The sequence below is a fragment of the Pyricularia grisea genome (assembly GCF_004355905.1).
Source record: "Pyricularia grisea strain NI907 chromosome Unknown Pyricularia_grisea_NI907_Scaffold_4, whole genome shotgun sequence".
Classification (NCBI taxonomy): Eukaryota; Fungi; Ascomycota; class Sordariomycetes; order Magnaporthales; family Pyriculariaceae; genus Pyricularia; species Pyricularia grisea.
The window spans coordinates 1,865,450-1,892,397 of NW_022156718.1; the positions used below are offsets into that span (position 1 = coordinate 1,865,450).

Genomic DNA, 26,948 nt, shown 5'->3' on the forward strand with positions numbered 1-26,948 from the left:
GGTCACTTTGTCGAGGCATAAGACCAAATCAGGCTGGCTTCTCAGTAGGCAAAATCTTGGATCATTCTTCACGTGACTAGTCACATGATTATCACATTCGCGATTGCACGGCCCTTTGACGCCTCCGCACCTCCACCACACTTCGATCCCCACCATCGGATTTTGACGTCGTCGCCAGTTGTCGCAACGCACCATAATCCCGCAGCCGTTAGCTACCTCGTTCGCCGGGCCAACGCGGACTCCTACAAGTCTCTCGCCCGTTTTCTGTTTCTTTCCTTCCTTCTGCAAATTTGTCTTTTCGTGGTCCTTCTTTGCGGCTTGGATCGCCTTAGTGGTGTTCCGGCATTGTTGTCCGCTTCGAACCGATCAATCGTATATCTGTCTCGCTTCATTATCACCATGGTAGAGCTTCGAGCTGCGACGTACATCATATTGATTTTACAGTAACTGTAAGAAACTCCAAAAGCTATACAATCTTCCCATCTCTAAGCTGCTTATATGTGCGCTCTCGGTCGCATATGGCGCAATCCTCGGGCCTGTTCGGCGAACTACTCAATATTCACATGCCCTTGTTTCGTTTTCAACATCGGCTCTACCCTTGACTACAGCCGGATGTGATTATTATGATATTCATCAAAACTGACACTCAAAAAGCCCAGAAGTCTCTCACAAGCACGTTCCTTTTGCTCATTCGCAATCATGTCTTTCTTCGGTTTCGACACGTCGGGCCACAACAAAGGCGCCCCAGGGTTCTCGCAAGCCCACGACCCGTTCGCCGGCCTTGGTCAAGACTCAGCTGGAGAAGCGCTCGAATTCGATGATACCTACGATGGGCTCGGAGACCAACTGGATGAGACGGACGATGCGTTCAACGATGACACCTTCGGCGGAGGCGACTCCAATGACAAGAAGGTCGGCAAGGATTTTGACTTCTTCGGCCAGACCGCCAAAGTCGCCAACGCCATCGATGAGGAACACATGAGGTATAACCGCAGCCAGCCCACTCAGAGACCTGTGCAGCCCATCCCCGAATACCAGTATTCCATGCCCCAGCAGTCCGCCCCACGGCCAGTTCGCTCAGGCTATGAGAAGTACAAGGAATCCGAGCCAGTTCCCGATATGCAGGTCGACGCTGCACTCTGGGGCGTGGCGCCCAAGAAGCAAGCATCTCAGGCGCCCGCTCCTGCTCCTGCTCCTGCTGCAAGTGCTAGCCGCAAGATGATGAGCCTGGAGGAAGTGGAGGCTGCAATGCGAGCTCAGTCGAGCCAGCCCTCGGAGTTCGCTGCACCAGCATCTTACCCCGGTCACGGCCAGCTTGCCCACCAAGGCTTTCTTCCTCAGCAGGGCACCGACTATTTGTACGCTCAACAGCAACAGGTTCGCCATGTGCCCTCCCCGACCGCTCACCTCCAACATGGTCAAGGGCAGCCGTCGTTGGCGATCCTTCAAAGGCCGCAGTCCAGGTCGCCTGCCGACTCCATTCCGCATGGTCTTCCCCAAGGCCTTGCTCCCCAGCAGCAACGCCATGCCCACATCCATCGTCAGCCATCTCCTCAAGGCCCGTCCACCAAACCTATGCAGATCCTTCAGAACCCCAATCGTCATCCTGGAGATAATCTGAGGATTGGCTCCCAGACAAACCACCACGGGCATAGGCAGCAAAATTCTTTCTCGCAGACTGGAATTATCACGCACCCCTCGCAGCTGTCCCAGCTCAGTGACGAAGAAAAGAATGCGTATCTGGAGGCTGAAGCTCGCCGGGCAAAGCGAAACCACAAGATCTTTATGCTTTCTAAAGACAATGGATTGATGACTCCCCAGGACAAGAACTTCATCACGAGAATCCAGCTGCAGCAACTGGTTGCCGCTACCGGTAATCCCATGGATCAAGGAGCAGATGACCACATTGCAGAGGATTTCTACTACCAGGTTCACAGCCAAATTCGAGGTGGACACCGTCAGCATCCCGGACAACCTCTGAACAATTTCGCGCAGACTTACTTGTACCAGACAGGCAGCCGTCAAGCTGGTACACGCCGACACAACCGCGGGCCCGAAAACCACGTTCAGCGAATGGAGCAGCAGGTCCAACGTGCCGTAGAAGCCGCCAAGAGTAAGCCCAAGAATAAACAGCTCGTCATCGAGGGTAGTCTGGGCAAGATCTCTTTCAGCAATGCCAAAACACCCAAGCCTTTACTCAACATCAAACGTACCGATAGCGCCTCTGACACGAACCGCCCTGGTAGCTCGCACAAGGCACCTGCACATTCGGCAAACATCAACCGGAAGACAGTTTTGAGTGATATTGAGAAGGTTTACGAAACATTGATGAGAATGGAGGACCACGACCGCAAGATGCCGCCCCCCACCGAGTCGTCGGATCCTGAGCTGGTTCGGGCTCAAATGGAGTGGCAGCAGGGTGCAGCTCAGCTGAACAATCAGCTCTGGACCAACCTCAAGGTCCATGAGCCTATTGGGGCCACGGCAATCCACCCTTTCATCGCGTTTCTCTCATACCCCAAGGGCAAGAAGGCTCTTCCCCGCGTGTTCCGCCACATTTCGTACGAGCAGCGGTGCACTATTTTGACCATGATTGTTGTTCACTTGGACAAGATTGACGTGGTTCGTGACGCCGCGACAGACGCTGGTGAGACGCTTTTGAACGCCGCTCTGCGCGAGAATATTGAGCTATTTTCTGTCGCTGTCATGAGCACTTTGTTCAACTTCATGAATGAGCTCAACCTGGACATTGTTACTGGAGTTCTCGGTATTATCTCGGGCCTCAGCGTGGATACAATTGCACGTACCAGGATTGGTGCTTCCATGCTCACTATGATTCTTAGCCGGGCCGAAATTCTCAAGCAAGGCGGAGCTCCCCAACAATTGATCGAGCAATGGTATGTATTATGGAGAATTTGTACGTCGGGGTGGCGTGTGCGTTAGACTAACTGGTTTTTAACACAGGAACAACACGTACAACAACTTCTTCAACCTTCTGGAACCTACTTTGCCACGAATATTCCCTGGCTCCGTCAATTCGGGTCAGGACATCTACGTCTGGCAGCTCCTTGCCGCACTTGGCATTGGAGCGAACCAAGACCAGCAGCAGCGACTTGTGCTCGGCGTCAAGGACCGTGTCATGGATACCGTTGCGCTGTCCAAGACGCTGCCGCAGGACATGGCTCAAACCAGACTTCAAAACGTTAACCTTTTTATGCGTTCCATCGGTCTGGACGTCGAGTTGCTGGTTTGAAGGCCTTGAGCGGCGTCGTTTGTTTCTCAGCAATCTCACGAACCGGTCCAATACTTGAGCATGACCCGCTTTGTTTGAGTGACAGTCGAAGGGCAGATGAATGACCCTTCGGCATCCTGACTCGTGTGTGCTGCCAGTGCAGGGTCCCGGCAGTGATCTCATGCGATTATGAAGCAGGAAGATCAAAATAGGATGCTCCGCAGGGCTTGATATAGCTGCTCTGCGGATGCAGAAGTTAGGGGAAGGCGGATGCATTCAGAATTTAGTCACCGAGAAATCAATGATGAGGAGAATAACTGGTTGTGTGACTTGATAATGAGAATCTGGTTCGTTGGAGATTTACGAGAGCCATGCCTCAAATGATACGATATGGACCTGGTTGGCCTATGGGTAGACTTTGGGGATCTTGTATTTAATGTTTGGTGTCTGGAGGTATCCAGCTTGACTGGGTGCAAAAGGAAACGGGCGTGATTAGGAAGCAAGTGACAGCGGTTGACAGAAATATGGCAGCCTTTGAGCGGGTTTGGGAAATGGATTAAGTTACAATGACTAATTTTTTACCGTTATGCTGGATCTTTTGACTGTTAGTCCTGGTTTGTTATATTGGAATAGTGTGGACATGATCTCCATGGAGGTTTGGTTAACGGTGGCAAATCAACCCCTTATACCAACATACCTTGACAAGGATACGATACAGGGACGACAGCATGGTCGTCGATTTCTTTCTTGATACCAAGTATCTGAATGTCATCAACATAGTATTAACCATGGACTCTGACTGTACAAAATATCCAACATGGTAAAGTCATTAAACTGGACTTTCTCGTACAAATTCATGTACATTAGTGAGCTGAGCTGATTAGCAGATGTGACGCTTATATAGCCTGTGAGTTCTGGATGAGAAAAATGGGGTAAAGGACGAGAAGATTCGACTGTAGGGGCAGTCTTGAGATTGTCGATTGCGATTGTCACATCACACTTGCAGTGATGCATCAACGCAGGGAAGGTAGATTAAATATGTGAATCCCACAAGCCTACCAACGGTATCATCAATCATCAAGATCCATCGCAGAGCCCTTATTTCCCCCCTGCTTGGTCTTTTCCGGTATGCCTCTTCCACTGATAACGCTCATCAAGGTCTTCTCGTCCCACTCCGTCCTCAACCTCGGCACGCGATCAACCAACCTCGCCGTCTCGTCGTCCCCTTCGCCGTCAGCCCCAGCGACGCCCTTTTGCTTCTTGTCCTCACTCTCTCCGCCAGCCTCGCCCGCGACGAGGGCCGCCGCGGCGTCGAGCCCGCGGTGCACGAAGCTCTCCTCGTACAGGGCCCAGGCGTCGTCGGTGCTCTCGTCGACGTAGGCGAGGCGTCGCCACGGCTCCATCTGCACCGAGCGTAGCTTGTCGGCCATGGTCTCGACGACGTGCTTGTCGTCGCTCTCGACGGCGCCCGCCGACTTGACCGTCATGTGGATGGCGCGCGCCGCCGCGGCCTTGGAGTCGGCTGCCGCTGCTGCCGCCGTCGTCGAGCCGCCGCCTCCTGAACCGGGCCCGTCGGTGCGGCGGGTCGCGCGCTCCAGGTCGGCCTTGGCGTCGATGTGGTGCAGTTGGGGCCGCATCATGCCCAGGTTCGTTATCGGTGTCAGGTGGACGTTTTCTAACCACGGTGCGCCGTTAGTCAGTCTTTGTTTCTTGGCGATCGAAGAGGTAGTCACTCGGTTGGGGGGGGGGGGGGGGGGGGGGGGGGGGGCATCTTGTTGGCAGGTGAAGCAACTTACCGCCGCTGAAGACGCCGACCATATACCTCGTCTGCCCTCTGCCGGTCTTGTTCATCTTGCCGCCTACAACCTGGGTGCGGAGGACCTTGTCCCTTCTGAGGGCCTCGTTGAAGTCTGCAGAACTAATGCCACCACCAACGACCTCGATGTCGTCGTCCTCGCGATCCCTCCGCCGCCTCTCGCCCGGTGCGATCCTCATGGGCGGTGCGCCGACGCCGAAGCCGCCAGCCAGACCCATGGTGGCGTTGCCGGACCGGGCAGTGTTGACCTGGGACAGGGCCTTGCCCCACATGACTCCCTTGGCCTTGTCGTAGGCGCTGCCGGTGTTGACCGGCATGTCCAGCTCGACCATGCCGCTGTTGGGCTTGAGGCGGAGCTCGGTCGCCGCGCTGTTGTAGGGCGCGGACCGGTTCGGGTGCTGCAGGACGAAGAGTTGTTGGTGGGCGGGGAGCTCGGGCTTGAGGAAGACGTTGTACGTCTCTACTATGGGGTCATCCTCGTCGTCGTCGTCGCCGCCGAGCCCGGGGGAGGCGGTCCCGCTTGGGATGTTGATCGGGTCATCTGGTGGTGTCGGGACTGGAGTTTCTGAGGATGATGACATTTTTCTTTTTTGGAGGGGCTTATTTTGTTGTGTGGCCGTTTAAGGCCGGTAATTATGGATTGGGTGACGTCAATGGGTTTAATTAGGAGATGAAAGCTTGGAAATAGTATGAGAGAGGCTTTCTCATGTGAGAGCCTATGCAGCTTCAAGAGAATTCAAGGTTCTGATTTGACTCTATTTTCGGAATTGGATTTTTGGGGGGTTTTTTTTTTCTTCTGACGCGCCGCGATGAATTGGATCGCATCTCCAAAGCTCCAGGAACTTTTCGAACCCCCCACTAAATTCACATGCGGGGCGCGGGCGACAGGGATTGGCAACAGGGTTGGTACGGCAGGCAGTACGCAGTAGTAACCTGGGGGGCGCGAGAGCTACATAGCACACACTAAGCAGCAGCGTTTGAGGTAAGGCTGATGACCATGTTTTGTTTGGTTCGGATCTTTTCGGGATTTTCTGCTCTGCATCCTAGGACATTATCAAGTGCCTGCCTGCCTGCGTACCTAGCTACCTACCTACGTCCTATTTACGATGCGAGTTTGCATCGTTTGGAGAATATTTTCCGAACCCAATGCTTGGTACATCTTTTTGCAGAAGCTGCAGGCTCTCTAAGCACGACATCACAAGGTCGCAAAGAACCTTGAGTGCAACTTTTTGTCAACGCTGCTGCAACTAAGCGCCGCGCGTATTCACCAGACCTCGCAATGATCTTGATTAACAGCAAACCTTTTGATCCTGAGGCAAGTCAAACGAAACGAAGAGCGGTACGCCACTCTACGCTGGTATTATAATTATGATTCTACTAGGCAAGAAATGCACCTACATTTTTCTTGTCTAGGTATTTACTTCATCCTGTCCATGGCGCGAGATGCTGGATAGTGGGCACTTGGCTGGATACCTACTTTAAACTCCAATACTCATCCCATTCTTTGTCGTCTGGAGCTGCGCGTTCAATGGAAGTCGATTCACGTCACGTCCTTGCCGCTGGCCTTGCATCAGGTCGGGCTCATGCCCGCCGAGCGCTTATTCCGCATCCTTGGCCGTTGGCTCCGCCACCTTCCGATCTAGTCAGGATTCCCAATCTTAGTAACCGCCAGCAAAACACGGCGCAGTTTCCTATGGTACGTCAACCGATTGTATGAGAGCGACAGGCAATGGACCGACAGGATTTGTTATTATACACGCTTAGACGTAGTTGTAGTTGTCCTGCGATGTTTTTTTTTTTAACTATTTTGCTCTGTCTCTTCTACTTTAGACAGTCAACTATTTACCTTTCTCCAACACTCCAGCCAGGGGTTGTTTGGCCAAAATCCTTCCTCTCACAGACCCTAAAGCAGTCTAGATGCGAAGGAGTTTACAAACCCACTAACAGCAAATATGCATTTCTTGGTGTCTATATTGACATACATCTTTCTCCTAATTCATCTAACAAACTTCTCATTAGCGGTTCCGTTTCCTGCAAAGGTTCATGTTAGGGAAGAATTATATCAAAGCCTATCTGGGGGTAAAGTCCAGCGCAGGGATGCACCGTACAAGATAACTGCGGAAGATTGCATACAAAAACGATCCGGTGGCATCAAGTTCTGTGCCATGGGTCATTACTTATGTAAGTTCATTCCTTTGCGTGATTCTATGTACTTTTCATGTTTACCAAGTGAATGAGTTGCTCTTGCTACATCGAGGCAATGTTGACTTTATTTTACTCGCATCAGGCCAATCGAAATCGAAAGAGGTAGAGACCGAGGGTGCAAAAATGTGGGAGGCGATTGATGACCCTGAACAGGAGAAGAAGTGCCCACAGAAGGGCTGGACTGGGAACAGTGATATCGTTAGAATCCAGACCAAATAAAGACATGATAATTTTGTCAAACGACCATGCTATATGACGCGGATATGGGTTTGGTATGTTGTATGAGGTGTCTTCTTTTCTTGGACATAGTCGTCTTATGGGGACACAACGGCTCCCCGTTGTTGATGTTTCATTTATTCATTTCTCTTGATTTTCAACCCCCCTCGTGCTCTTCTAGCCTAAGGCCTGTGGATATGGGAGCATAGTATATCGATGGGTGTTTTAAGCCAGTTCAGCTCTGTTTAGAGCAACGATTGCCATGTAAGATCTTCGTCCTCAGAGTCCAATCTCATGGAATACGTAGAACGTCATCTACATTGACCACCTGACCTGTCGCAATCGAGCGATTCGCCGCAATTCCCGTCAGGATACTCAACGCCCCATCGACATGGCTCGCCGCCCGCATGTACTCGTCCGACACGGGCTCACCAAACAAGTCCTGCAGCAGCACGTTATCTCCACCGCCATGCGCACCAACACTATCCGGCAGCTCGATCTCCTCCGGTTTCTGCAGCAGTCTCCTGAGCACGATGGACCGCCTCTCCAACGAGCCCTCCTCGGCCTGTTCCCCGCCGGCGTTGACGTAGCTGTTCTCCACCACCTCCATCTCCAACCGCCCGCCGGTGCAGTTGAAGCTGACGCGGAAGCCCTCCCACGGTGCATACGCTGTAAGCGAATAGGTCATGACTGCGCCGTTCCGGTACCGCACCAGCAGGTTCATGGTGTCCTCGATGCTGATGCCGTCCGAGAAGACGGATTGATCCCTGTGATAGGCATCCTCGTGTTCCGCGTCCAGGTACATTGCCTTGAGCGAAGGGTGGTCCCCAAGATGCAGCGCAAAGGGATCCTCCCTGGCGACGTCTGACCCGTGCGCCCGGGTGTAGAACTCCGACACGCCCCTCGCCTCGGCATTCTCGCGACCGTAGAACCGCAGGTCCCCCTGGGCGTAGACGGTGGCGGGGCGGGTGCCCAGCCAAAAGTTGACGAGGTCAAAGTGGTGCGTCGACTTGTGCACCAGCAGGCCGCCCGAGTTGCGGCGGTCGCGGTGCCAGCGGCGAAAGTAGTCGGCGCCGTGCGACGTGTTGAGCATCCACTCAAAGTGCACGCTCGTGACGGTGCCGATGGTGCCGGACCGGATCAGCTCGGCGACCTTGGTGTTGTGCGGCGCGTAGCGGTAGTTGAACGTCACCCGGACCTCGTTCCCCGTCCGCTCGACGGCGTCAAAGATCTCGCGGCACCGCGGTGCGTCGATCGTCATGGGCTTCTCCGTCACCACGTTGCACCCCAGCTCGAGCGCTCGCACGATGTAGGTGTGGTGCGTGCGGTCGATTGTGGTGACGATGACCTCGTCGGGCTTCGTCTCGGCCACCATGGCGTCAAAGGCTGACCGTCCCTCCCCTGGGGCTTTGTAGGTCGGTACGGTTCCATGGCCGAGCTGGGTGAGCTGGGCGTTGGCATAGTCCATGCGGGTTTGGTTCGTGTCGCAGAACGCTACCACCTCTGATGTGGCGCTATAGGTTCTTGCGATGGCCGTGTAGTAAAAGCCGGCGCGGCCACCGGTGCCGACCAAGGCGTATCGCTTTTTGGGCTTGGTGTCCGTCATGGTCCTTCTTTTTGTAGTGTTTGTGTTTGTGTGTGTGTGTGTGTGAGGTAAAGGTTTCGGGGCTTTATTTTGAAGAAAGCATACAAGCAATTAGACATCAAAAGAAAAACATGCAAACCAAATGCCTTCTATGCAGGCTCTCGCTGCCTTCCTAAATAAGCAACACTATAGGTGGTATGGTCGTCGGACTGCAATACCCCGAGTGCGGAGTAGGTCTTGAGGGGGTTTAGGCGGGCACTGATACTTCCGAGATATAAACCATTTCTGTTTTTGATGGGGGCATTTACCTGCCTAGATACCTACCCAGGTATTCAACCCAGTTGGCTTGTTGATATCCATTGCAGCAGACCATGGGCCGCTGACAACACTATGCAAAAGACAAGCAACTCACTCGAAGACAACCGAGTGTTTTCGTATGTCTCTTGCCAGTAATAGGAGCAAAATCTTCAGTTTCTCCTCATTACTGGCTGAACCCAGTAATCCGCTGGACTGGGACGGTGCGGGGTATCCCGAGGTTACACCCTTCTTCCCCAGGCGCAGCGTCCAATGATCATTACATCCATGTTCATGGATCGCTGTCAACTCAAGGCAGGAATCTGTATCTTATGTGAAAACGATGGCTGACCATTTTGTGCCTTCGAAAATGTCAAAGATTGAAAGAAGAAAGTAAGAAAGCTTGACGATGTAATTGTGAAGGGAACTTTCTTTAAAATATTCAGTCACTGCTTTTGCCTTTGGGTTAAGCAAAAGCATCAACAACAGTTCCGCATATCTATAGCTGTGAATTATTGCGGCGACTCAGGTGAGCTATACACCGGTTTTTCCTTTCTTTCTTCTTCTTTTTTGAAAATGACACTCAATTTCGGACAACAGATATTTGGAGAGGAAATAAAATGTTTGATTTTATATTAATAAACCCATTATATATTGTACACCATTTTATTTGTCAAACAACGCTCCTTTGAGGAAGAGCATAAGAAGGCTAGGCGATGCATATCTCATAAATTTACGTTATATTTGTTGCGGCATATGTCGACGATGCCACCACTACTAAACGTATCGGCGACGGTCATGGGGCAGAACAACAAGTTGAACAGACACGGGGTGTTTACGTCGAGCGGCACCGGATTGTTGTCGTCAAAGGGCAAGGCGAGCTGCTTCTGGCCGTTGTCGTCAAAGCACTTTGCCACACCCTGCAGGTACACATCCTTGGTGATGCTGTACTTGTCGTTCATCTTTTGCGCAAAGTCGGTGGCCGGGTTGGTGGTCTCGCCGCTAGCTATCGACAGATCAAAGGTGGTAAAAGTGTCGCCATCCTGCTGGCACGCCCGAGTCTGCGTGTCGTAGTTTTTAGGGCACTGAAACAGGCCCGTGATGCGGGTCACAAAGACGTTTTGCGACTGCAGGGCCAGGCTGACCGAGAAGCGGGTGAGCGCGTCGATGACGGGGCCCTGGATATCTTGCTGGGTGAAGTTTTGCGACACGCCGAGGAAGTCTCCGCCGAGGAGCAGCTGAGCAATGCCGTCGGTGTCGTTGACCGGCGCGTTGAGCACGGTCCTGAAGGCGCTGCTGAGCGAAGACTGGTAATCCTTGATGGCGTCGCCGAGGCTGTTGGCGACGTTGCTCCAGGCGATGAATTTGTCTGTCTGGACCGGGGGCTTGGCGAGCCCGAGCAAAATGTTGGCAGCCTGGGAAGCCTTGCTAAGTCCATCCTTTACAGTACCGGCGATCGGCACGGCGCTGATGACAGAGCCGATCATGGAAACTATAGACTTGAAAGGGGTGATGTTGTCTTTCGCCTCGAGTATAAAGTCGTTTGAGATGCCCGGAAGGGTCAGAGACAGGATGCTGGATGCGAACGTTATGGCCGTGTTGAGCGAGTTCATGTAGCTGTTCCAGTTCTGAATGGCAACCAAGATGTACCACTCGGGAAGCTGGACCGGTGAGCAGGGCTGCCCGGCATTGCAAAAGTTATCCAAGCCGCAGAAGAAGTTGGGCGCGCCGAGGCTTGCGGCCAGGCCCTGCACCGTGTTCTCCTTGGCCGTCACCTTGGCTGCGGCTTCAGTGGTCACGTTGTCCAGATTGAGATTAACCCACGTCTCGGTCGTCAGAGAATCGGCGGTACAGTTCTCCGAGGCGGTGCTCTGGGGGAGGGCGGCCCCCAAGGCAAGCGCTGGCACGAGGCACCCAGAAAGGATGGTAGAGAAATGCATTGTTCTTTCACCCCAAAAAAGGTACAAAATGAAAGGGTGTTTGAGATGAAATAAACCCAAAGGGGCGAGATAAGAAGCGAAGTAGAATGGGAAGGAGTGGTTAAGGGGCAAGCCCAAGGAACAGATGGAGAATCGAAGGTAAAATGAAAGTAAAGACTAGCTTCGAGAAGAAAAGAAAGTATGGTGAGTGAAAAGATGCCCTAACATCATCTCCTCTCCACGGGCCCATACATGGGACGAAGACCGCTCTATTTCTATTAAAGACTCTCTCAGCCCAAGACTCCTCGTATCTGTTGTGATTCATCCTACGATAGATACATGTTGGCTTGTGGGCCAATGTGGGCAGCAACTAGGGAGGGAGTGGTTCAGAGTACATGGGCTGGTGCCCCCGTTACTACGGAGCTTATGGGTATTTTCGCTTAAGAGTATCTTACTGCGGCTTCTAAGGATGGCATTCTCGAGTAGGCAGTCAACTCGGTTGACAAGCCAAAGTGAATTACCCCATCATGCATTGAGACGGGTCTTTAAAGATTCAGGAGCTATGGCCAAGATCCCCAGGGATAGAGCTGAATACACCCGACCCCCTGAATAAACCTGCATGTGGATGGGTACTCGAACTTACCCTGTAAATACACGCAAATTATAAGGCCCCATTTAGTACCTCCCATGTTTGCTCAAGCAAGGCTGTGTTATAAGGTACTTAACTTAGCCTATAATCACATAGGATTGCAAGCCTATTTGTATTTCCTTTGGTGTTAGTCCCGTTCATTATTCTAATCTGAATTTATTCTTTGCTTAATAATTTGCAAAGAGGCCCCGACGTTTATATTCATACAAGGGATCGGATGTCGGCCGAATATGGTATGAATAGGGCGTGCCCCTACACGACTCAGTGATGTACTTGGGGCCCACGACGTACAGCCCTCAAGTAGTTTAATTCATGTATGCATGCTTGTTCTTTGCCCCTCTGGCTACTGTTTCACGGGGCTGGATGTCTTTTGTCGCTCCGGGTCAACCGGCAACTTCGAGGGGTCTGGTCCGAACCCATTGTGGATTTCTGTGTAAGTCACCCATTCTCACGGAACAGAAGAAGGTGCGGCTATGCTTCCTTGCCCAGTGCGGTACGCTAGCTATGGTGATATTAAGAAATATCGCGGAGAGGAGATGGTCAACTTTTGGGGACCATCGCAACCGTCTCTTGTCCGTCCCAAATCGGCTGAGATGTGGGCATAGGATTTGCGATGACAGCTCTCACTGACGAACCATGGTTATGTCTGATTCATTAACCCGATAATCTACGGTAGATCTGGTAATCCCAGAGCTGGGAGATGCCCTGATCTCTTCTTCTTCTTTTTTTTTTTTTTTTTTTTTTTTTTTTTTTTTCTCTTTCCTCCGTCAAGCCAAGCCGTCTCAATCTAGCACCCCCCGCCCACACCAAACAGCCCCCATTATCCACTCCCCGTCCGTGCATGACGGCGCTGAGCGCCTTTGGTAAATACTACACGGACATGACTCAGGGCTGAAAATACCCAATCGAATAAAAGGGGTCCTGAAGCCCCAACGGGAGTCGCTTCTTTAAGCGAAATGCTTCACCGCGCTCTCTTCTTTTCATTGCGTTTCTCTTTTAATCTTCATTTTTTTTGTTGAACAAATCCGTCGCTTAGCCGCAGTTTAGACGCGTACAGTCGTTCAATTTTTCGCACATGATACTCGCTACCTCTCTGGCTTGACTCGCGCGGTACGAAGGGATTTAGTGGATCAGCAGAGGATGCAGAACTGAGCATTTGGTAAGAATTTGGTTATTAAAGACGGAACCCTATCGTGGCGAAAAGGACCAATGCAGTTGCTAGCACGTGGTAATTCGTCCACACTATGGGATGTGGGAGACTGTCATGCCGGGTCCGACAACGGTGTATCGTAGACAAAGGCGCTTCTTCTTGCTGACTGAAATAGAATACCCACTAACGCTAACGGGATGTATGTTGAAGAAGAAAAAAAAGAAAAAGAAAAAAAAAAAAACCAGAGCAAACCGAATGTGTCTGCACTGCACCAACTACTTGACGCGTTTGCGAAAAATGGTGCTAACGAGAGAAAGTCTCTTAATGTCCAGGCAAAGACAGGCCTGTTTTCTGTCATTAGTGTATGCGGCTGCACAGAAAGTGTTCTGTCACCGTAAAACCCTGCTTTGGGTTGGGATGCATGGTTGTGATGAAAACGAAAACCTCTAGGCGTTACACATGATCAGAGTTGGTGGTACAAGCAGAATATAGACCGCTCCAAGGACAAATAAATAAAAAGGTTGTTGTCTGAGAAAACCGGTTGTATCCCCATGGGGCTCGCCCCAGGTAGCGCAGATTATCACCAGAAATTTCCACCCAGCAGGGCTGCACTAAATTTTAGTAACCACGGAGATCTTTCTGGTGGCTTTTTTTTTTTTTTTTTTTTTTTTTTTTTTTTTTTTTTTTTTTTTTTTTTTTTTGGACATTGGATGGAGACAATGGTCGTTTCGACCTCGCGCACCTAAAACTTCAGATGACTCTTCATAATCCAGGAATTTTTTGAGTGTTGAAAGACGCTAACTTGATAAAGACGTCCGCTCGGATTGGAAGAAGAAAAGAAAAGAAAATTCCATGGGATTATTCGGCGGCTTCTAGAGCAAAATTCGAACGGCTGTTGGACTCACTTGAGCCCCAATCTGGAGGCTGATAAAATACCTCCGAGGGATGGTGGCAATTATGTATACCCCCGGCAAATGAGAGGAGATATATTGGGCCGTTATCACAATAGCCACGTACGTATATAAATTGTGAGGGTGGGTGATTTTATCAGACGATCAGTTACGCGTATATGATAGAGAGGAATGGTGATATTATTGGTACCACATGGAGGCTGAGTTGTTTTGACCTCAGGTATTGTAGGTAAAGTGCGTAGTCCAAGGAGCAATGTTGGGCAGTCGGTTGGGCCGCGAGGACAGTGGTCGTTTTAGATTAAACAGGTAGGCGGGCTTGACGCATAAAGCCGTTTTTTCCCCCTTCATGTTGTGATTTTAGCAGCGCGTGCAGGGGAATAGCCGGTAATCCCTGATTTGGATCAGCGCGTGCCCAAATTGATGTGGTAAGCCCTGCCGAAACTCGCTGAACCGCAGGCCGTTGAAAGCTTGTATAGTGGACCTTTGCAGCAGCACCTTGTCGCAAATGTCGTCACACCAAGGTTGTCAAGGCTGTTTCCCACCAACGGTCAGCCACCAAGGTACGGCACTTTAACCGGCGCTAGTGGTGGCTTGGTGGATAGAGTGTCTATCACACGTCACATTCATTCATAGATATGATTTTCGAGATGAGTCGACTGCGTTCCATTTTCACAGATCAATTTTAACAAAATTTTGTCAGTCGGATCAATTGATTCAGAATCCCTTCCCAGGACTCTTCTCTTATCTACATACTTTACTTACCTAACCCATTGACTGTACCAAACCCAGGCAATAAAACAAGGACCTCCTGCAGCTGTCCGTCGCATTTTTTTCGGCTCATCTAGCACTCAGTCTGTTTTGAACAAGAAATGAGGGGGAGGGACGAACCAAACAGCAATTTATGGAATGATGATCTGACAGCATGATCGTTTGGTCGAAAAGTATCACATTTGTCTACTGGTAAATCAATGTCATCCACTCAACCTGAGTCCCATCAAGATGGGACCAATTCATCGCAGCAGAGATTGGGTGACGACTTGGCCGCGGGGAACATGAGGCCAAGCATTGAAATCCCCATGGCACCGTCCATCACCGCCTCCACCACCCGGTCAGGCTTCAGCAGTTCGATCGATAGTGATGATGGTGGTCCGGCAACGAACACGACCAGTAGGGCAACAGCTGCCTCTACTGCTGCAGTTATACCAAAAATCAAGCAGCCGTCATGGCTCAAGAAAATCATGACAAAGTGGGGACTGGATGTGCAGACCCTGAAGCTCATGTTCAAGTAGGTTAACTATACCGCACGCCTAAGCTATGCATATTCCTGATCGAAAATGTCTACTGCTTTATATTGATGGGACAACGAGACTAACATTTCACCTACTCCATCACCAACAGAGCCTCACTTCCGCCCGTCATAGCTACTGGTATGATTTTATCTCCAGTTGTGTCATCGTACTTTACCACTCTCGGCTACGAAGTTGCCGTGGTCAGCGTCCTTGCCCTAGCGATCCTTCCACGTGGTAAATTCCTCCAGACGCTGATGCTCAACATCGCCGCCGTCTTCCTTGGTGGCGCTACGAGCATGCTGGTCCTCTGGTGTGGCATCCAGGCTCGTCTGCACACCATGGCGGACCCTCTGACACCGATCAACCCTTCGCCATCGGACGACCCCGCGCCGTCCATGTCCAGAACCCGCCCAACTAGGCTCCCCTACAGCAGCTCGCAGTCGGCCGTCTGCGGCGTCCTGCTCTTCTTCAGCACCTGGTTCATCAACATCGCCCGGGCCAAGATCCCATCCTTCAACACCCCGACCATCCTCTTCTCGATCCTTGTCAACATCGCCGCCATGCAGGGCCCCCTATTTGGCGACGCGTACCAGGCCTGGCTGCTGGTCGAGCGCCTGGCCGCCGCCATGTTGACTGCCCTGGCCCTGGGAACCTGCGTCTCGCTCCTCGTGTTCCCCGTCACCAGCCGCGGCGGCGTGTTGAAGCAGTTTGGCGGCGGGATCGGGCTCCTCAGGAAGGCAGTGCGGCTCCAAGGCGAATACCTCCAGGGACTCGAGGGGGAGGACATGTTTGCACTGAGGCTGGTCGAGACGAGTGTTGCGGGCGGCGGGGGAGGACACAAGGTCGAGACGGACAAAGATAAAAAGAAGAAAAAGGGAGACAAACTCAAGGACGACGAGTTTGATGACGAGGACAGGCCACTCACCAAAGAGGAGGAGACGGCGTTGGAGCTGAAGAGGACCATCGTCCAGCTCCGGAATCTAGTCGGGAAGATCCAGGGTGATATGGGCTTTGCGAAGCGTGAAGTCGCATGGGGAAAATTGGATGCGCACAACCTAGGAGAGATTTACAAACTATTCCGAGCCATGTTCATCCCGATAATGGGCATGGCCACGGTTATGGACATATTCAGGCGGACGGCCAAGGAACGCGGCTGGACGGACGGCGAGATTGAGGATGCGTCGGCTGAACTCTTGTCCGAGAAGAACGAAGAAAGAAAGGTGTGGAATGGGTTGATGAAGCGGCTGCACGAACCGTTTGCAATTCTATCCGAGGCTATCGACGAAGGATTGGAGCATGCGGCAGTTCAACTTGAGATAATGCCCAGACCCAAAGATTCGGGTCGGGCGAAAATGGGAAGGCTGCACGCAGTGGTCACCGGTTCATCTGGGAGATCACAAAGACCCCGTGATGCCGACGTTGAGGCGCAGAGACAACGCAGGCCTAGTCTTCCCGGAGAGTCGGGCTTTGGTCGGATTCTCGAGGAAAAGATCCAAAGGTTTTACAGCTGCAAGGGCGAGACCTTGCGATACTGGGCAAATGAGAATGGGCTGTCTTTTGAGCAGGCAAAGAATGGCAGTACTTGGGATCTTGGAAGTCCCGCCACGAGAGAGCGGAGGCAGAACCAGCTTTATATCCTGCTTTACATGGAGCAACTGGTGAGTCAAAATGAACCTATCGTAGAGTGACGGAAAGCGCAAGATTACCACACGGTCAGCAGCTGACATATATGTTATTCTTTCCTCAAAAAGATGCTGGCCACAGGCGAGGCAGTACACGACTTTGTGCAGTTTGCCGACGCCCGCGTGGCAGACGGCACAATGTCGTCCTCCCGGCTCCTCTATCCGGGCCTCCGTAGCACTCGAAAATGGATATCCAGCATCTTCAACTACGGCCCAGACTCGGGCAGCGGTGAACAACCAACAACTACCAACGTCATGGATCGCAGCGCATCAAAGAGCGTCACCGTGCACCTCGGCGAGGGCTACAATCGTACCAAAAGGGATCCGGAGCACCTCCCACCCACCACCGCCATTGAGCGAATGGGGGATCGCGTCAGGGCGCTTGGTAACCTGCTGTCGTCGGATGCGAGCACCTTTGGCTTACGGGTCTCCTGTGCCACCATGACTATTGCCATTGTAGGGCTGTTAGAACGCACGCAGTGGTTCTTTCAGGAGCAGAGGCTTGTCTGGGCCATGATTATTGTTGCCATGGGAATGACGCAGAGTGAGTTATCGACGCTTCAATCTTCACCTCGTCAGCCCGATATTGTTATGAAACATACTAAATAACTAACAATGCATCTTTGCAGCATCGGGCCAATCCATATTTGGATTCTTCTGGCGCATAATTGGCAGCCTTGTCGCCATGGCCACCTCCCTACTGGCATGGTACATGGCCAACGAGAAAACACCTGCAGTTCTTGTTCTGATGTGGCTGTTCATTTTTATCGATTATTATGTTTTTATCAAATACCCGCAGATCATTCCTGCGGTCATCGTCTGCATCATATCGCAGGTTCTCATCATCGGATATGAATTTCAGGTTCAGGTCATTGGTTTGGAAGTTAGCGAGAGGATGGGGCAGCCATACTACCCGTAAGTTGCTCCCAACTTGCTACGTAGCTCGTAAAGGAGGATAGCAAAGCTGACAACCAACACAGGACATACTTGATAGCGCCGTATCGCGTCGCTACAGTAGCTGCGGGCTGCCTAGTCGCCTTCTTCTGGACCATCTTCCCCTCGCCCTTCACTGACCGCACCTGGCTGCGCCGAGATCTCAGCGCAACACTATACCTACTAGCAAACTACTTCAGCGCCATATCCCAGACAGTCAGGCTGCAGCTGGCAGAGGAAGACGAGGTCGTCAAGACGCATGCGGGGCCCCACAGCGAGAAGCATACACCAGCGCACCACCTCGCCCGCGTCCGGCATAAGATCTTTGGCAAGCTTATGATCCTTCTCCCCAGCCTGGGAACCCACGCCCAATGGCAGCGTTGGGAGCCGTCCATCGGCGGACGGTTTCCCGAGGAGGTCTACGAGGAGATCATACTGCGGTCCAGCCGGATCCTCAACTACCTGACGCTCATGTCGTACACGGCGACGCGACCGCCACACAGCCTTGCCAAGCAGCAGGATGGCGACGACGAGATGGACGCCGAGTGGACCCGCACGCTCCGCAGGCTCTTGGACGAGGTGCAGCCGGCGCACTACAGCATCGTATCGACGTTGGCATTGCTGTCCAACTCGCTGCTGTCGGGCCAGGCCCTGCCGCCGTTTGTGCACATGCCACCGCTGTACGGGGCATCGACGTTGGCGGACGCGGCGCAGAGGAGGGCCAGCGGTTTCGGTGGGTATCTACATCATCGGCCACCGCCCTTGGCCGAGGCCGCGGCGGCGGCGGCGGCAGGAGGAGAAAAGGGCGGGCTCTGTGACTGCCATAACTTGTCGGATCTGCTGGATCCAAAGAACGTCAATCGGAAGGGCTACACCGAGTACAGCGTCATGCAGGTCTGCAGCAGCCTGATCAGGGACGACTTGCAAGGCCTCGTGCGGGCCGTGGAGGGACTCGTTGGTGTCGTGGACTTTAGTTTCCGGATCGATGCGATGAATGACAGTGCTTCCGGGGCCAGCAATCCAAAGAAGGGCGTCGACGGAAATACTATAGAGTCAGATCGTTCGGGGAGCGATACCAGCGATGAGGCCGACAGCCTGAGGCAGCGCCGGACCTATACGAATACGTTGGCGCGGGAGGGGACCGGAGGTCCGAGGGCGCCCTAGTCAGGGCAATATGGCTTCTTGTTTTGATCAACTGGTTACGAGACTGATGCTCTTTGTGTTGGAGCAATACTTGGTTCACGCGATGCGGTGATCTAACAGATCAGATCTAGCGCGGGAATATGTTGCAGATGCGGCGGATCTTATGCCGAAAATGAGATGGCAGTATATATCGTTCAGACTATTGTATATGATGACATTTTGAAGAAACAAGCATGATTCCATGAAACTCTGTCTCACACTAGAGCTAGTAGATTACTGGTTACATCCTATCATAGAACAGGTATATCGGATTCAAATATAATAACATAACCAACAGGCATGAGGGGTGCTGCCCAAGCACCCAGCAGGCTAATCTTCATGGTCGGTACTTGTTGTAAAATTGCCGCAAATGGGACACCATAGAGAAGCAAAAGTGGAAAAACACACCACCACTATATTTGGATAACATGCAGGGGAGCAGGGGCAAGAGGGGCAAACAGGGATTCTGTCTCCATCCATACCAACATGCATGTTGCACGAGCAAGCTGTGGCTTTTTTCCCCCCGACTCTTGGGAATCCGGAAGAGCAAGCAAGCAAGGTACGGATGCGGGATATTCCGCCATTTTGAGTGGGTGTTGGGATCGAAATGGACCCAGGGATCCCTTACCCGGCACAGTCGGCAAAAGCCGTTTGCTACTCGGGATGACGGCAATGATCAGCAGTTGGACAGCTGACGTTATGCCTTGTTTTTTGTTTTCTTATCAATTATAGAAGAGAGGATCTAGATACCGACGTTGCTTATCGGGTAGGGGATGAAAGTTCAACTTTTTTTTTACATATGTTGTTGATCATATAGGGAACTACGATGAGACGAAACACTGGCAGTGTACAGCTCAAGACACTACTACCCCATGATTAACAACATAGAGATGAAAAATAAATCATGCACAGATCCCAAAATGCTCCAAGTTTTTATGTACCAATCGGATGAGTATCTCGTCCATAATTGTCAGTATGTACTGAAAAGCCTGTCGTCTGATTTCTTAATTTTTGAAGAGACGCCAGCTTTTCCAAGAAATCGTTTCTCTACAATGCAAGATGTAACACCGCAAAGATCGCAAGAACCGAGGTGACGACTGCTGATGAAATAGTCGGTACCTCTATGGCTCTACCACCAGCATTCTTCAAATTGCTGTCCTTTGCCGACGTACTCGGACTAGCAGGGTTCGATGAACCATTTGCACCTACCCCGCTAGTAGATTTCGGCGTTCCAGTCGTCGAAGGCGCAGCGGCGCCGGCCGTGACGGCCGCCACGCTCCCCTGCTTGGGCTGACAGGCGCCCTGCAGCGTCTCCAGCGACGAGGACGATACGAGGGCGGCCGGGGTGCTGCCGCAGTTTGTGTACTGAGTCATCCAGATCGCGTCCGCGTCCTGATCAAAGACAAAATACCCGCTGCGCATAAAGGTGTCCCCGAGCAGGGTGAAGCTGCTGTGGCTGCTCAGGCCCAGGACGCAGCTGTTGCCGAATTGGCGGATCAGCTCCTTGTAGGGAACCTTGATGGTGACGCCGTCAAAGGCGAAATCCATGGTGCCGTTGATGCTGACGAGCGAGCAGTCGACGGGCCAGTAGCCGCTCGAGTCCTGCTGCTTCGACCCAAAGTCGGACGCGACCGACTTGACCAGCGCCTCGGGGAGCAAGGTCAGCGTGGAGCCCGTGTCGAGGAACACGGGCATACTGGAGTTTGAATAGGTCTTATTGCGCCCAGACGGCGGGTTCAACGAGACTGACGACATTTGAATCCAGTAGCGGCGCACGCCGTCTGGACTCTTGGCGGCCGGGATGATGGGCAGCTTAGCCAGTCCGCCGGCGAACTTTGACGTGTCGACGCCACCAAACACCACGGTGCCCTGCTTCTCGTCCTTGCCACCGAGCGCCACCGTAAAGGCCCGAGTCTTTGTGACGTTCTGCGCCTTGAGCTCGTCTATAAAGTTGCGGTACCCAATCGTCTGGCCGACTCCGTGCCCGATGCCCAGGATTCCAGCGTTTTGTGTTTCGCTCGACGTCGCCACGCCGAACTGTGCGTTCTTGATAGACATGTTCGTCCCTGGGATCCCGACCGTATCCTTGACGTATGAGATGTTGGCCGAGCCGATTCCATACCTTAGCGTATTCGTCGTGCCCAGCTTCTGCACCGTCGTCGATTGCGCGGGGTCGTAAGTGCCACCTGCCCTGCAAAACTCCTGCTCCGAAGCACCATCAAGGTTGTTACATGTCGGATCTATCCAAAGCTCAAAGGAACCGGTATCTAGGTGCACCAAGGCCTCCTGACCAGGGGTGCCAAAGGCGAGCTTTGTGTAGTAGCCAACATCAAACCTTTGGTCAAAGGGAACCTTGACGGCTCGTTTTTGGTACTGCTCGGCTTTGCTCATGTGAATAATGGGCATATGTAAGCAGCCAGGGTCGTGCGGCTCCTGGGCGGCTTCGAGGGAGCCTGCGGCCGCAGCCACGGCGAGCAGCAATAGGCCGCGGAGGGATGTTGTGGCCATTATAGGGTCGGAAAAGGAACGAGAAATGCTATGCTACCTTGACGTGCACATCGGTTCAGGCTGGTCAAATCGGAATAGTTTGTTGGTATTAGACTTATAAACCGTCTCACGAGGTAAGATCAAGCCAGTCTAAGGAGCGAGGGGCGAAATGAAGATCCGTAAAATCCAGTATATCGGCAATAGGAGACGGGGAATTTTGAGCGCAAAATGATCGTTCTTGGTCGTACACTTTTTTGAAGCTTTCGTTGATTCTGTCCGAGTATCGGCGTCTAAACTCTCTCGATGATGGCCAGCCAGGAGAAATAGAAAGGAATATGGGAGAAAAAAAAAAAAAGATAAATAGAAATAAAGAAAAATGAAGAAAAAGAAGAAGAAAAAAACAACGAAAAGAATGTTTGCCGTCCTGAAATGGCAAGCAATCAAGAGAAGAATGAAAGCAACAATAAGAAATGAGTGTGTATATTAAGAAAGACACGAGGGTTAAGAGAAGCCAGGGACGATAATAACGAAAAGAGAAAGGATTGGAAAGGATCGTCAACCAGCAGGAAACGAAAGCAAAATGGGCCGGCCAAGAGATCCAAGCCACTACCAAGAATATAATAGGTAAACAGACACAAGCTCAAGAAAAAAACCCCAAGTCTCTGGGTAGGGCGTCCCTGGTAGAAGGAACCCAAGCACATTTCGCTTTGGTGGTTGACGTCGAAACAAGCCGAGACACTTGCAAGCGGGCCCCAAGGGTCTGACGTTTGGTGGACTTGACAGGGGTTGGACGACTTCGTCGACCCCTTTGGGGGCGCAGTCTCATGAACAGAGTGCGCGCTTGACGATTCAAAGGTAGGATGTGTCCAACCTCGACAAACTTGAGGGGCTTGACATAGGTTCTGCTGCAATATATCTGCAGGTTTGACGGGCTTGACGGTTTGAAGCAAACAGCCCTACCGTCTAAATAGGTAGGTAAGTAAGGTAGCTAGCTATGTGGAGGTGGCGTCACTCGAAATCAAAATAAATAATGCACGCCGCTGCTTGCGACAGCTTTATTGCTCTCACAGCAGCTTGATTGGCTATGACCACTTTTGTCGACTGTTGAACCTGCTACACATCTACAGCAGTAAATCCGTTTTCTTCGCATTTTGTTCTGTCCATTGTGGGCATGTTTTCTGCACAAACTAGGTACACAATGCGTTACATCGTTGTTAATCCTCTTGTCGACCAAAAGACAAATCGCAGATCAACCATGCAACTTACATTCCGAAATCTTTCCATCGGAACACGAACTCGACTTAATATGTGTCAGCATGATAACCTCGGGATGGTCTGATTCAATAACAAAATATTATACTGTACCAGCAGGTGGGAACACCGTTGATCAAGAGGCAGGCAGAGGCAGAATGTTCATGGTCGTCTTTTTTTCGCACCGCCAAAGAAACTAACATTTTCCTGCGACACGGATACAAACGGGGAAGAAGGGAGATCAAACGCGACAAGATCAAGGGTTTTCGGTGGGCACTCGAAATCTACACAAGGGGGTTTAGGTCTTCTCGACCAATGGTATGCTTTATATTTCTGCCCTTGGGCTCCACCCATTTGTAACCGTTTTCACCGCCTGCCTTATTATGCTTATTTGCTGCCGGGGTCAACACCGAGAGCACAGTTCCATGGCCCCCTGAAAAGGAAATTTAGGTACTATGGTACTTGATCAAATACTTAGAATTCTGTGCCTATTTATCTCATCAATTGAGGTGGTTTACAAGCCTTGAACTGAACAAGTCATTCAGCTCAAGATTATTGGCGGATTTCTGCCCGACCAGGTACATGCCACATCAACTGACTGCATGATTGATTCGAACGTCCTATAGCGCCTTCAGAACGATAGATCTGATCAGACTTGGGTTGTTTGGTGTCGTGCAATACTTTCTTTGGTCCACGCCAGGGGTGCCCCGCTTTGGTTCAAACGGCATTTTTTATGCAGCGTTTGGAGATCCTCCATCCCCGCACTTGTTGTGCAAAAATCAAATGCAGGGTACAACTTTATGACGAGCAATTTTGAACCAAATATGACCCAAGCCTGTTGCCTTGTACGCCGCCGCATGCGTGACAAAAAAAAAACCAAGTAGAAAATTTAGTGTGAGTCAGATAGACATCTGCCTGCCAGGCAAACAAAGAAAAATGATTGTGCGATTGATGAGTCGAGTGAACCGCTCGCAAGGCATCAATGACTGAGAGAGTTTTGCTGGTATGCACTAGCCGACGAGTTTCTCTCGACGTGCGACACACTTCGTATTTTCCCTGTAGTCAGTCTAGGCTATTCGAACCAAAAAAAGAACAAAGCTGTTGAATCAAACAACTTTAACAATACTCACCTCATCCCGGAAAACTCCAACCTTGCAAAGCAAATCAACATGTCTAGTTCCGCACCATCACAACCAACAGTAACCAACCCGGCACCCAGCACGCAGCCGGCTGCACATCCCAGCACCAGCGCCGACAGCCCCGTCTACAAATTTACCATATCTGACCCCGACACGGCAGCGACGTTCAACGTCCCCGCGTCGGCCGTTATCGCCGCCCGCAAGGCTGCCAACCCGGCCAATGTGATGTACACGGCTCTCGGCACGGGCGCCATCGTCTTCAACCGCGCCCGGACCGCCGTGCTGCTCGTCCAGCGCTCCGCGGCCGACAGCATGCCGAACCTGTGGGAGGTGCCCGGCGGTGGGGTGGATGACTCGGACGCCACGGTCGTGCACGCGGTCGCGCGGGAGCTGTGGGAGGAGGCTGGGTTGGTGGCGAGGCGCATCGGGGCAGTAGTGCCTGCCGTGGAGGGCGGGCCCACCGAGTTTGTCTTTGCGACGAGGAGCGGCAGGATCGTGGGCAAGTTTAATTTTGTAATCGGGGCAGACGGAGACGAGCATGACGTCAGGTTGGATCCCAATGAGCATCAGGCGTGTGTCTGGGCGACCGAGGAGGAGTGCAGGGATGAGAAGATGGGGACTGGGCTGGCGATACCGTTTACAACGAAATCGCAAAAGGCAACGGTGCTCCAGGCTTGGAGGATGATGCGGGAGGGAAGGGATGGCCTTGGTGGCACTGAGGATGGCTCTTAGATGGTATATTGGGGATATACACGGCAGTTTTGTGGTAAGTTTTGTGTCAATATACAACATGGTATATAGTTCTGAACCCGTACTCTGATATTCATCGCAAACGCAATTGAACGCAGATTTTCCGTCCTATTGAGATGATTATTTTTGAAGGCTTCTCTGTCACTATTCCTGATCTTGGCTGACATGTAAACAGCTTGGTCAAGTTCTGTATTGGGAAACCTTGAAAGACAGTTCCGCTCGCCCAGATACCAAGCATGCACTGCGACATCCGGCTAATTGCTCAAATGTCTAAACCACATGTTGTGTTACAACATTGGCTTTGATGGATTATGATGACGAGACTTACCAACAAGATTTTCATTCTTCAGGCCGTTAGCAGATCAGCTAACCAAGAAAGCCTTTGTTTTAGATAAACCTGTTATTTCCGGGGAATCTGAGCAAAAGACCCGTGAAATTTATTCAGAGAAGTCAGCGACAACCTCTCTTTATCTTCTTGCAGCCTGCAAATCACCAAGTCGGCACTCCCTATTGAAACCATGCATCTTCTTTACCAGAGTAGGAATGGAGCATTGTCATTACTAGTGCTCCTATTGCAACAGACACGAGCTATCGCAGCGGCAGTACCGTCTCCATTCCAGTGCGCTTGGATCCCAGAAGGACCACTATCACCTGAACAGTTACCAACCAACATTTGCCCGGTAATAACCGACGATGTTACCGCCTCCGAGTCTGGAACCTGGGAGCCTTGGACGTCTCCCCCGCTCTGCGTTCATCCACCGGCATCTCAGCCACGAAAGCCAAAGTATTGCGTATATACACACGCCTCGTTCGCCGGAAGCCATGGAATGAGCATTATAACCACGCCCACTATCGCCGCCATAGTCGCACCTCTTGTCCACGGCATCGACCCAACCTGGGCGTCGTGGCAGTCGAAACGGCTGCCCCGGATGGAGCCGAGGGACCCCGCACCGTATATGGTGGTGGATATCCCCGGGAAGGGCAAAGGCGTCGTGGCAACCGCCAACATCCTCAAGGGTGAGCTGTTGTTTCGCGAGCGGCCGGTGCTGGTCGAGACTATGGCTCGGCCAAAGTACTTGGGAGCGAAGCACCATAGCAAGCTGCTCGAGCGGGCGTGGACGAGGCTTCCTCCGTCGAAACGTGATGCCGTCTTGGGGCTGTCGCACCACTCAGGAGCCCATGTGCTGCGCGGGATCATGGATTCGAACACGTTTGGCATGACCCTGAATGGGGTTCCACACTCTGGCTTGTTTCCAAGGATTTCGGTATGAGATACTTGTCGAAGTACGTGGGAATCAATGCGATCAGTGCCAAATGCTGACCCGAGGGATTGAGTGTTTGCAGAGGATCAATCACTCCTGCCGTCCCAAGTAACCAATCTTCTAGTAACTTGTCTTATGACACAAATTTGAAGCAAAAGGCTAACTAGGCGGTAACTCTGGATAACAAGTGTATATGTCAGATATACCAGATCAACACTTGAATTGGAAGTTGTTGCATATAGGGACATCGCGGCTGGCACTGAGCTTGGCGTTAGTTGTAAGTTTGCAACAGAATGATACTTTGCACCCACTCGATGTGCAAGGTCTGTAGATCTGCTTATTTACGATGACTTATTCGTTTCGCCTTCTAGATACACCGCTCAATATGCTATCCCGCGACCGGCGCCAAGTGCTCCTCGGATGGGGTTTCAACTGCACTTGTCAGCTGTGCAGCGCACCATCCCGCATCCTCGAGACCTCTGACGCCAACAGGCAGCAAATCCAACTCAAGCTGGACGAGCTAGACGAAGTCCGGCAGGCCATACATGGTGGCAGGAGGGATGTCGTTGAGCGTATCATGAAGGACATTCTTTCACTCATGGATGATGAGGGCATGGAAGCGCAGCGTGGTGACGTGTATGGCATTGCGGCTCAAGTGCTACTGGACATGGGAGATCGGGATGGCGCGAGAGATTATGGTCACAGGGCGGTCGATGCGCTTGGAGAATATGCGGGGATAGATAGTGAAAGGACGGAAGAGGCTGCTGTGTTTCTGGAAAGACTGGATAAACGTTGAAAATAGGAAATCTCCAATGGATTTATTTCCAGGCTCGCCTGTATCTCTGTTGGAGAGAAACCCTGCGCCAGCCAAGTCCTACATCATGCCCTCTCGGTCAGAAATGACTTCTGGCACTTCCAGCCCTGTGACAGATAGGAGCATGGTACAGGATTAAAAACCATTTTCTTGTTCTTCTAGCGGTTTTCATTTCCCTCGTT

The 26,948-nt window shown here is 51.8% G+C and overlaps 9 protein-coding genes across 9 annotated transcripts; 5 read left to right on the top strand and 4 right to left on the bottom strand.

Annotated features, from left to right (window-relative positions):
• The first annotated feature begins 179 nt into the window (after window positions 1-179).
• Window positions 180-3,967, top strand: PgNI_07258 (uncharacterized protein). Its single transcript, XM_031127273.1, has 3 exons — window positions 180-449; window positions 655-2,897; window positions 2,965-3,967. The coding sequence occupies exons 2-3, from the start codon at window positions 700-702 to the stop codon at window positions 3,251-3,253; spliced, it is 2,487 nt and encodes an 828-aa protein (XP_030980701.1). The 5' UTR covers window positions 180-449; window positions 655-699; the 3' UTR covers window positions 3,254-3,967.
• A 335-nt stretch (window positions 3,968-4,302) lies between these two features.
• PgNI_07259 (uncharacterized protein) lies at window positions 4,303-5,808 on the bottom strand (the record flags this gene model as incomplete). The annotated part of the gene is made up of 2 exons (XM_031127274.1): window positions 5,029-5,808; window positions 4,303-4,907 (listed from the first exon to the last, which is right to left on the bottom strand). Exons 1-2 carry the CDS (start codon window positions 5,627-5,629, stop codon window positions 4,303-4,305), a joined length of 1,206 nt encoding a protein of 401 aa, XP_030980700.1. The 5' UTR covers window positions 5,630-5,808.
• A 1,187-nt stretch (window positions 5,809-6,995) lies between these two features.
• Window positions 6,996-7,496, top strand: PgNI_07260 (uncharacterized protein). The gene is made up of 2 exons (XM_031127275.1): window positions 6,996-7,229; window positions 7,336-7,496. Exons 1-2 carry the CDS (start codon window positions 7,001-7,003, stop codon window positions 7,470-7,472), a joined length of 366 nt encoding a protein of 121 aa, XP_030981569.1. The 5' UTR covers window positions 6,996-7,000; the 3' UTR covers window positions 7,473-7,496.
• Window positions 7,497-7,761: 265 nt separating this feature from the next.
• Window positions 7,762-9,075, bottom strand: PgNI_07261 (uncharacterized protein; the record flags this gene model as incomplete). The annotated part of the gene is made up of 1 exon (XM_031127276.1): window positions 7,762-9,075. One exon carries the CDS (start codon window positions 9,073-9,075, stop codon window positions 7,762-7,764), a length of 1,314 nt encoding a protein of 437 aa, XP_030981570.1.
• A 998-nt stretch (window positions 9,076-10,073) lies between these two features.
• Window positions 10,074-11,288, bottom strand: PgNI_07262 (uncharacterized protein; the record flags this gene model as incomplete). The annotated part of the gene is made up of 1 exon (XM_031127277.1): window positions 10,074-11,288. The coding sequence occupies one exon, from the start codon at window positions 11,286-11,288 to the stop codon at window positions 10,074-10,076; it is 1,215 nt and encodes a 404-aa protein (XP_030981567.1).
• Window positions 11,289-14,690: 3,402 nt separating this feature from the next.
• PgNI_07263 (uncharacterized protein) lies at window positions 14,691-19,255 on the top strand. Its single transcript, XM_031127278.1, has 5 exons — window positions 14,691-15,262; window positions 15,376-16,924; window positions 17,018-17,492; window positions 17,578-17,863; window positions 17,929-19,255. The coding sequence occupies exons 1-5, from the start codon at window positions 14,946-14,948 to the stop codon at window positions 19,043-19,045; spliced, it is 3,744 nt and encodes a 1,247-aa protein (XP_030981568.1). The 5' UTR covers window positions 14,691-14,945; the 3' UTR covers window positions 19,046-19,255.
• Window positions 19,256-20,110: 855 nt separating this feature from the next.
• PgNI_07264 (uncharacterized protein) lies at window positions 20,111-21,571 on the bottom strand (the record flags this gene model as incomplete). Its single annotated transcript, XM_031127279.1, has 1 exon — window positions 20,111-21,571. One exon carries the CDS (start codon window positions 21,569-21,571, stop codon window positions 20,111-20,113), a length of 1,461 nt encoding a protein of 486 aa, XP_030981573.1.
• Window positions 21,572-23,970: 2,399 nt separating this feature from the next.
• Window positions 23,971-24,672, top strand: PgNI_07265 (uncharacterized protein; the record flags this gene model as incomplete). The annotated part of the gene is made up of 1 exon (XM_031127280.1): window positions 23,971-24,672. The coding sequence occupies one exon, from the start codon at window positions 23,971-23,973 to the stop codon at window positions 24,670-24,672; it is 702 nt and encodes a 233-aa protein (XP_030981148.1).
• A 496-nt stretch (window positions 24,673-25,168) lies between these two features.
• PgNI_07266 (uncharacterized protein) lies at window positions 25,169-26,748 on the top strand (the record flags this gene model as incomplete). The annotated part of the gene is made up of 4 exons (XM_031127281.1): window positions 25,169-25,955; window positions 26,120-26,139; window positions 26,162-26,229; window positions 26,324-26,748. The coding sequence occupies exons 1-4, from the start codon at window positions 25,209-25,211 to the stop codon at window positions 26,746-26,748; spliced, it is 1,260 nt and encodes a 419-aa protein (XP_030981571.1). The 5' UTR covers window positions 25,169-25,208.
• Between the last annotated feature and the right edge of the window lie 200 nt (window positions 26,749-26,948).

Bases quoted from the DNA above. Each gene is read 5' to 3' on its own strand.
- PgNI_07258 (XM_031127273.1), top strand. From the start codon at position 700: ATGTCTTTCTTCGGTTTCGACACGTCGGGCCACAACAAAGGCGCCCCA. The intron at 2,898-2,964 runs GTATGTATTATG...TTTTTAACACAG, and splicing joins CAACAATTGATCGAGCAATG to GAACAACACGTACAACAACT.
- PgNI_07260 (XM_031127275.1), top strand. From the start codon at position 7,001: ATGCATTTCTTGGTGTCTATATTGACATACATCTTTCTCCTAATTCAT. The intron at 7,230-7,335 runs GTAAGTTCATTC...TACTCGCATCAG, and splicing joins TGCCATGGGTCATTACTTAT to GCCAATCGAAATCGAAAGAG.
- PgNI_07263 (XM_031127278.1), top strand. From the start codon at position 14,946: ATGTCATCCACTCAACCTGAGTCCCATCAAGATGGGACCAATTCATCG. The intron at 15,263-15,375 runs GTAGGTTAACTA...CATCACCAACAG, and splicing joins ACCCTGAAGCTCATGTTCAA to AGCCTCACTTCCGCCCGTCA. The intron at 17,493-17,577 runs GTGAGTTATCGA...GCATCTTTGCAG, and splicing joins TGCCATGGGAATGACGCAGA to CATCGGGCCAATCCATATTT.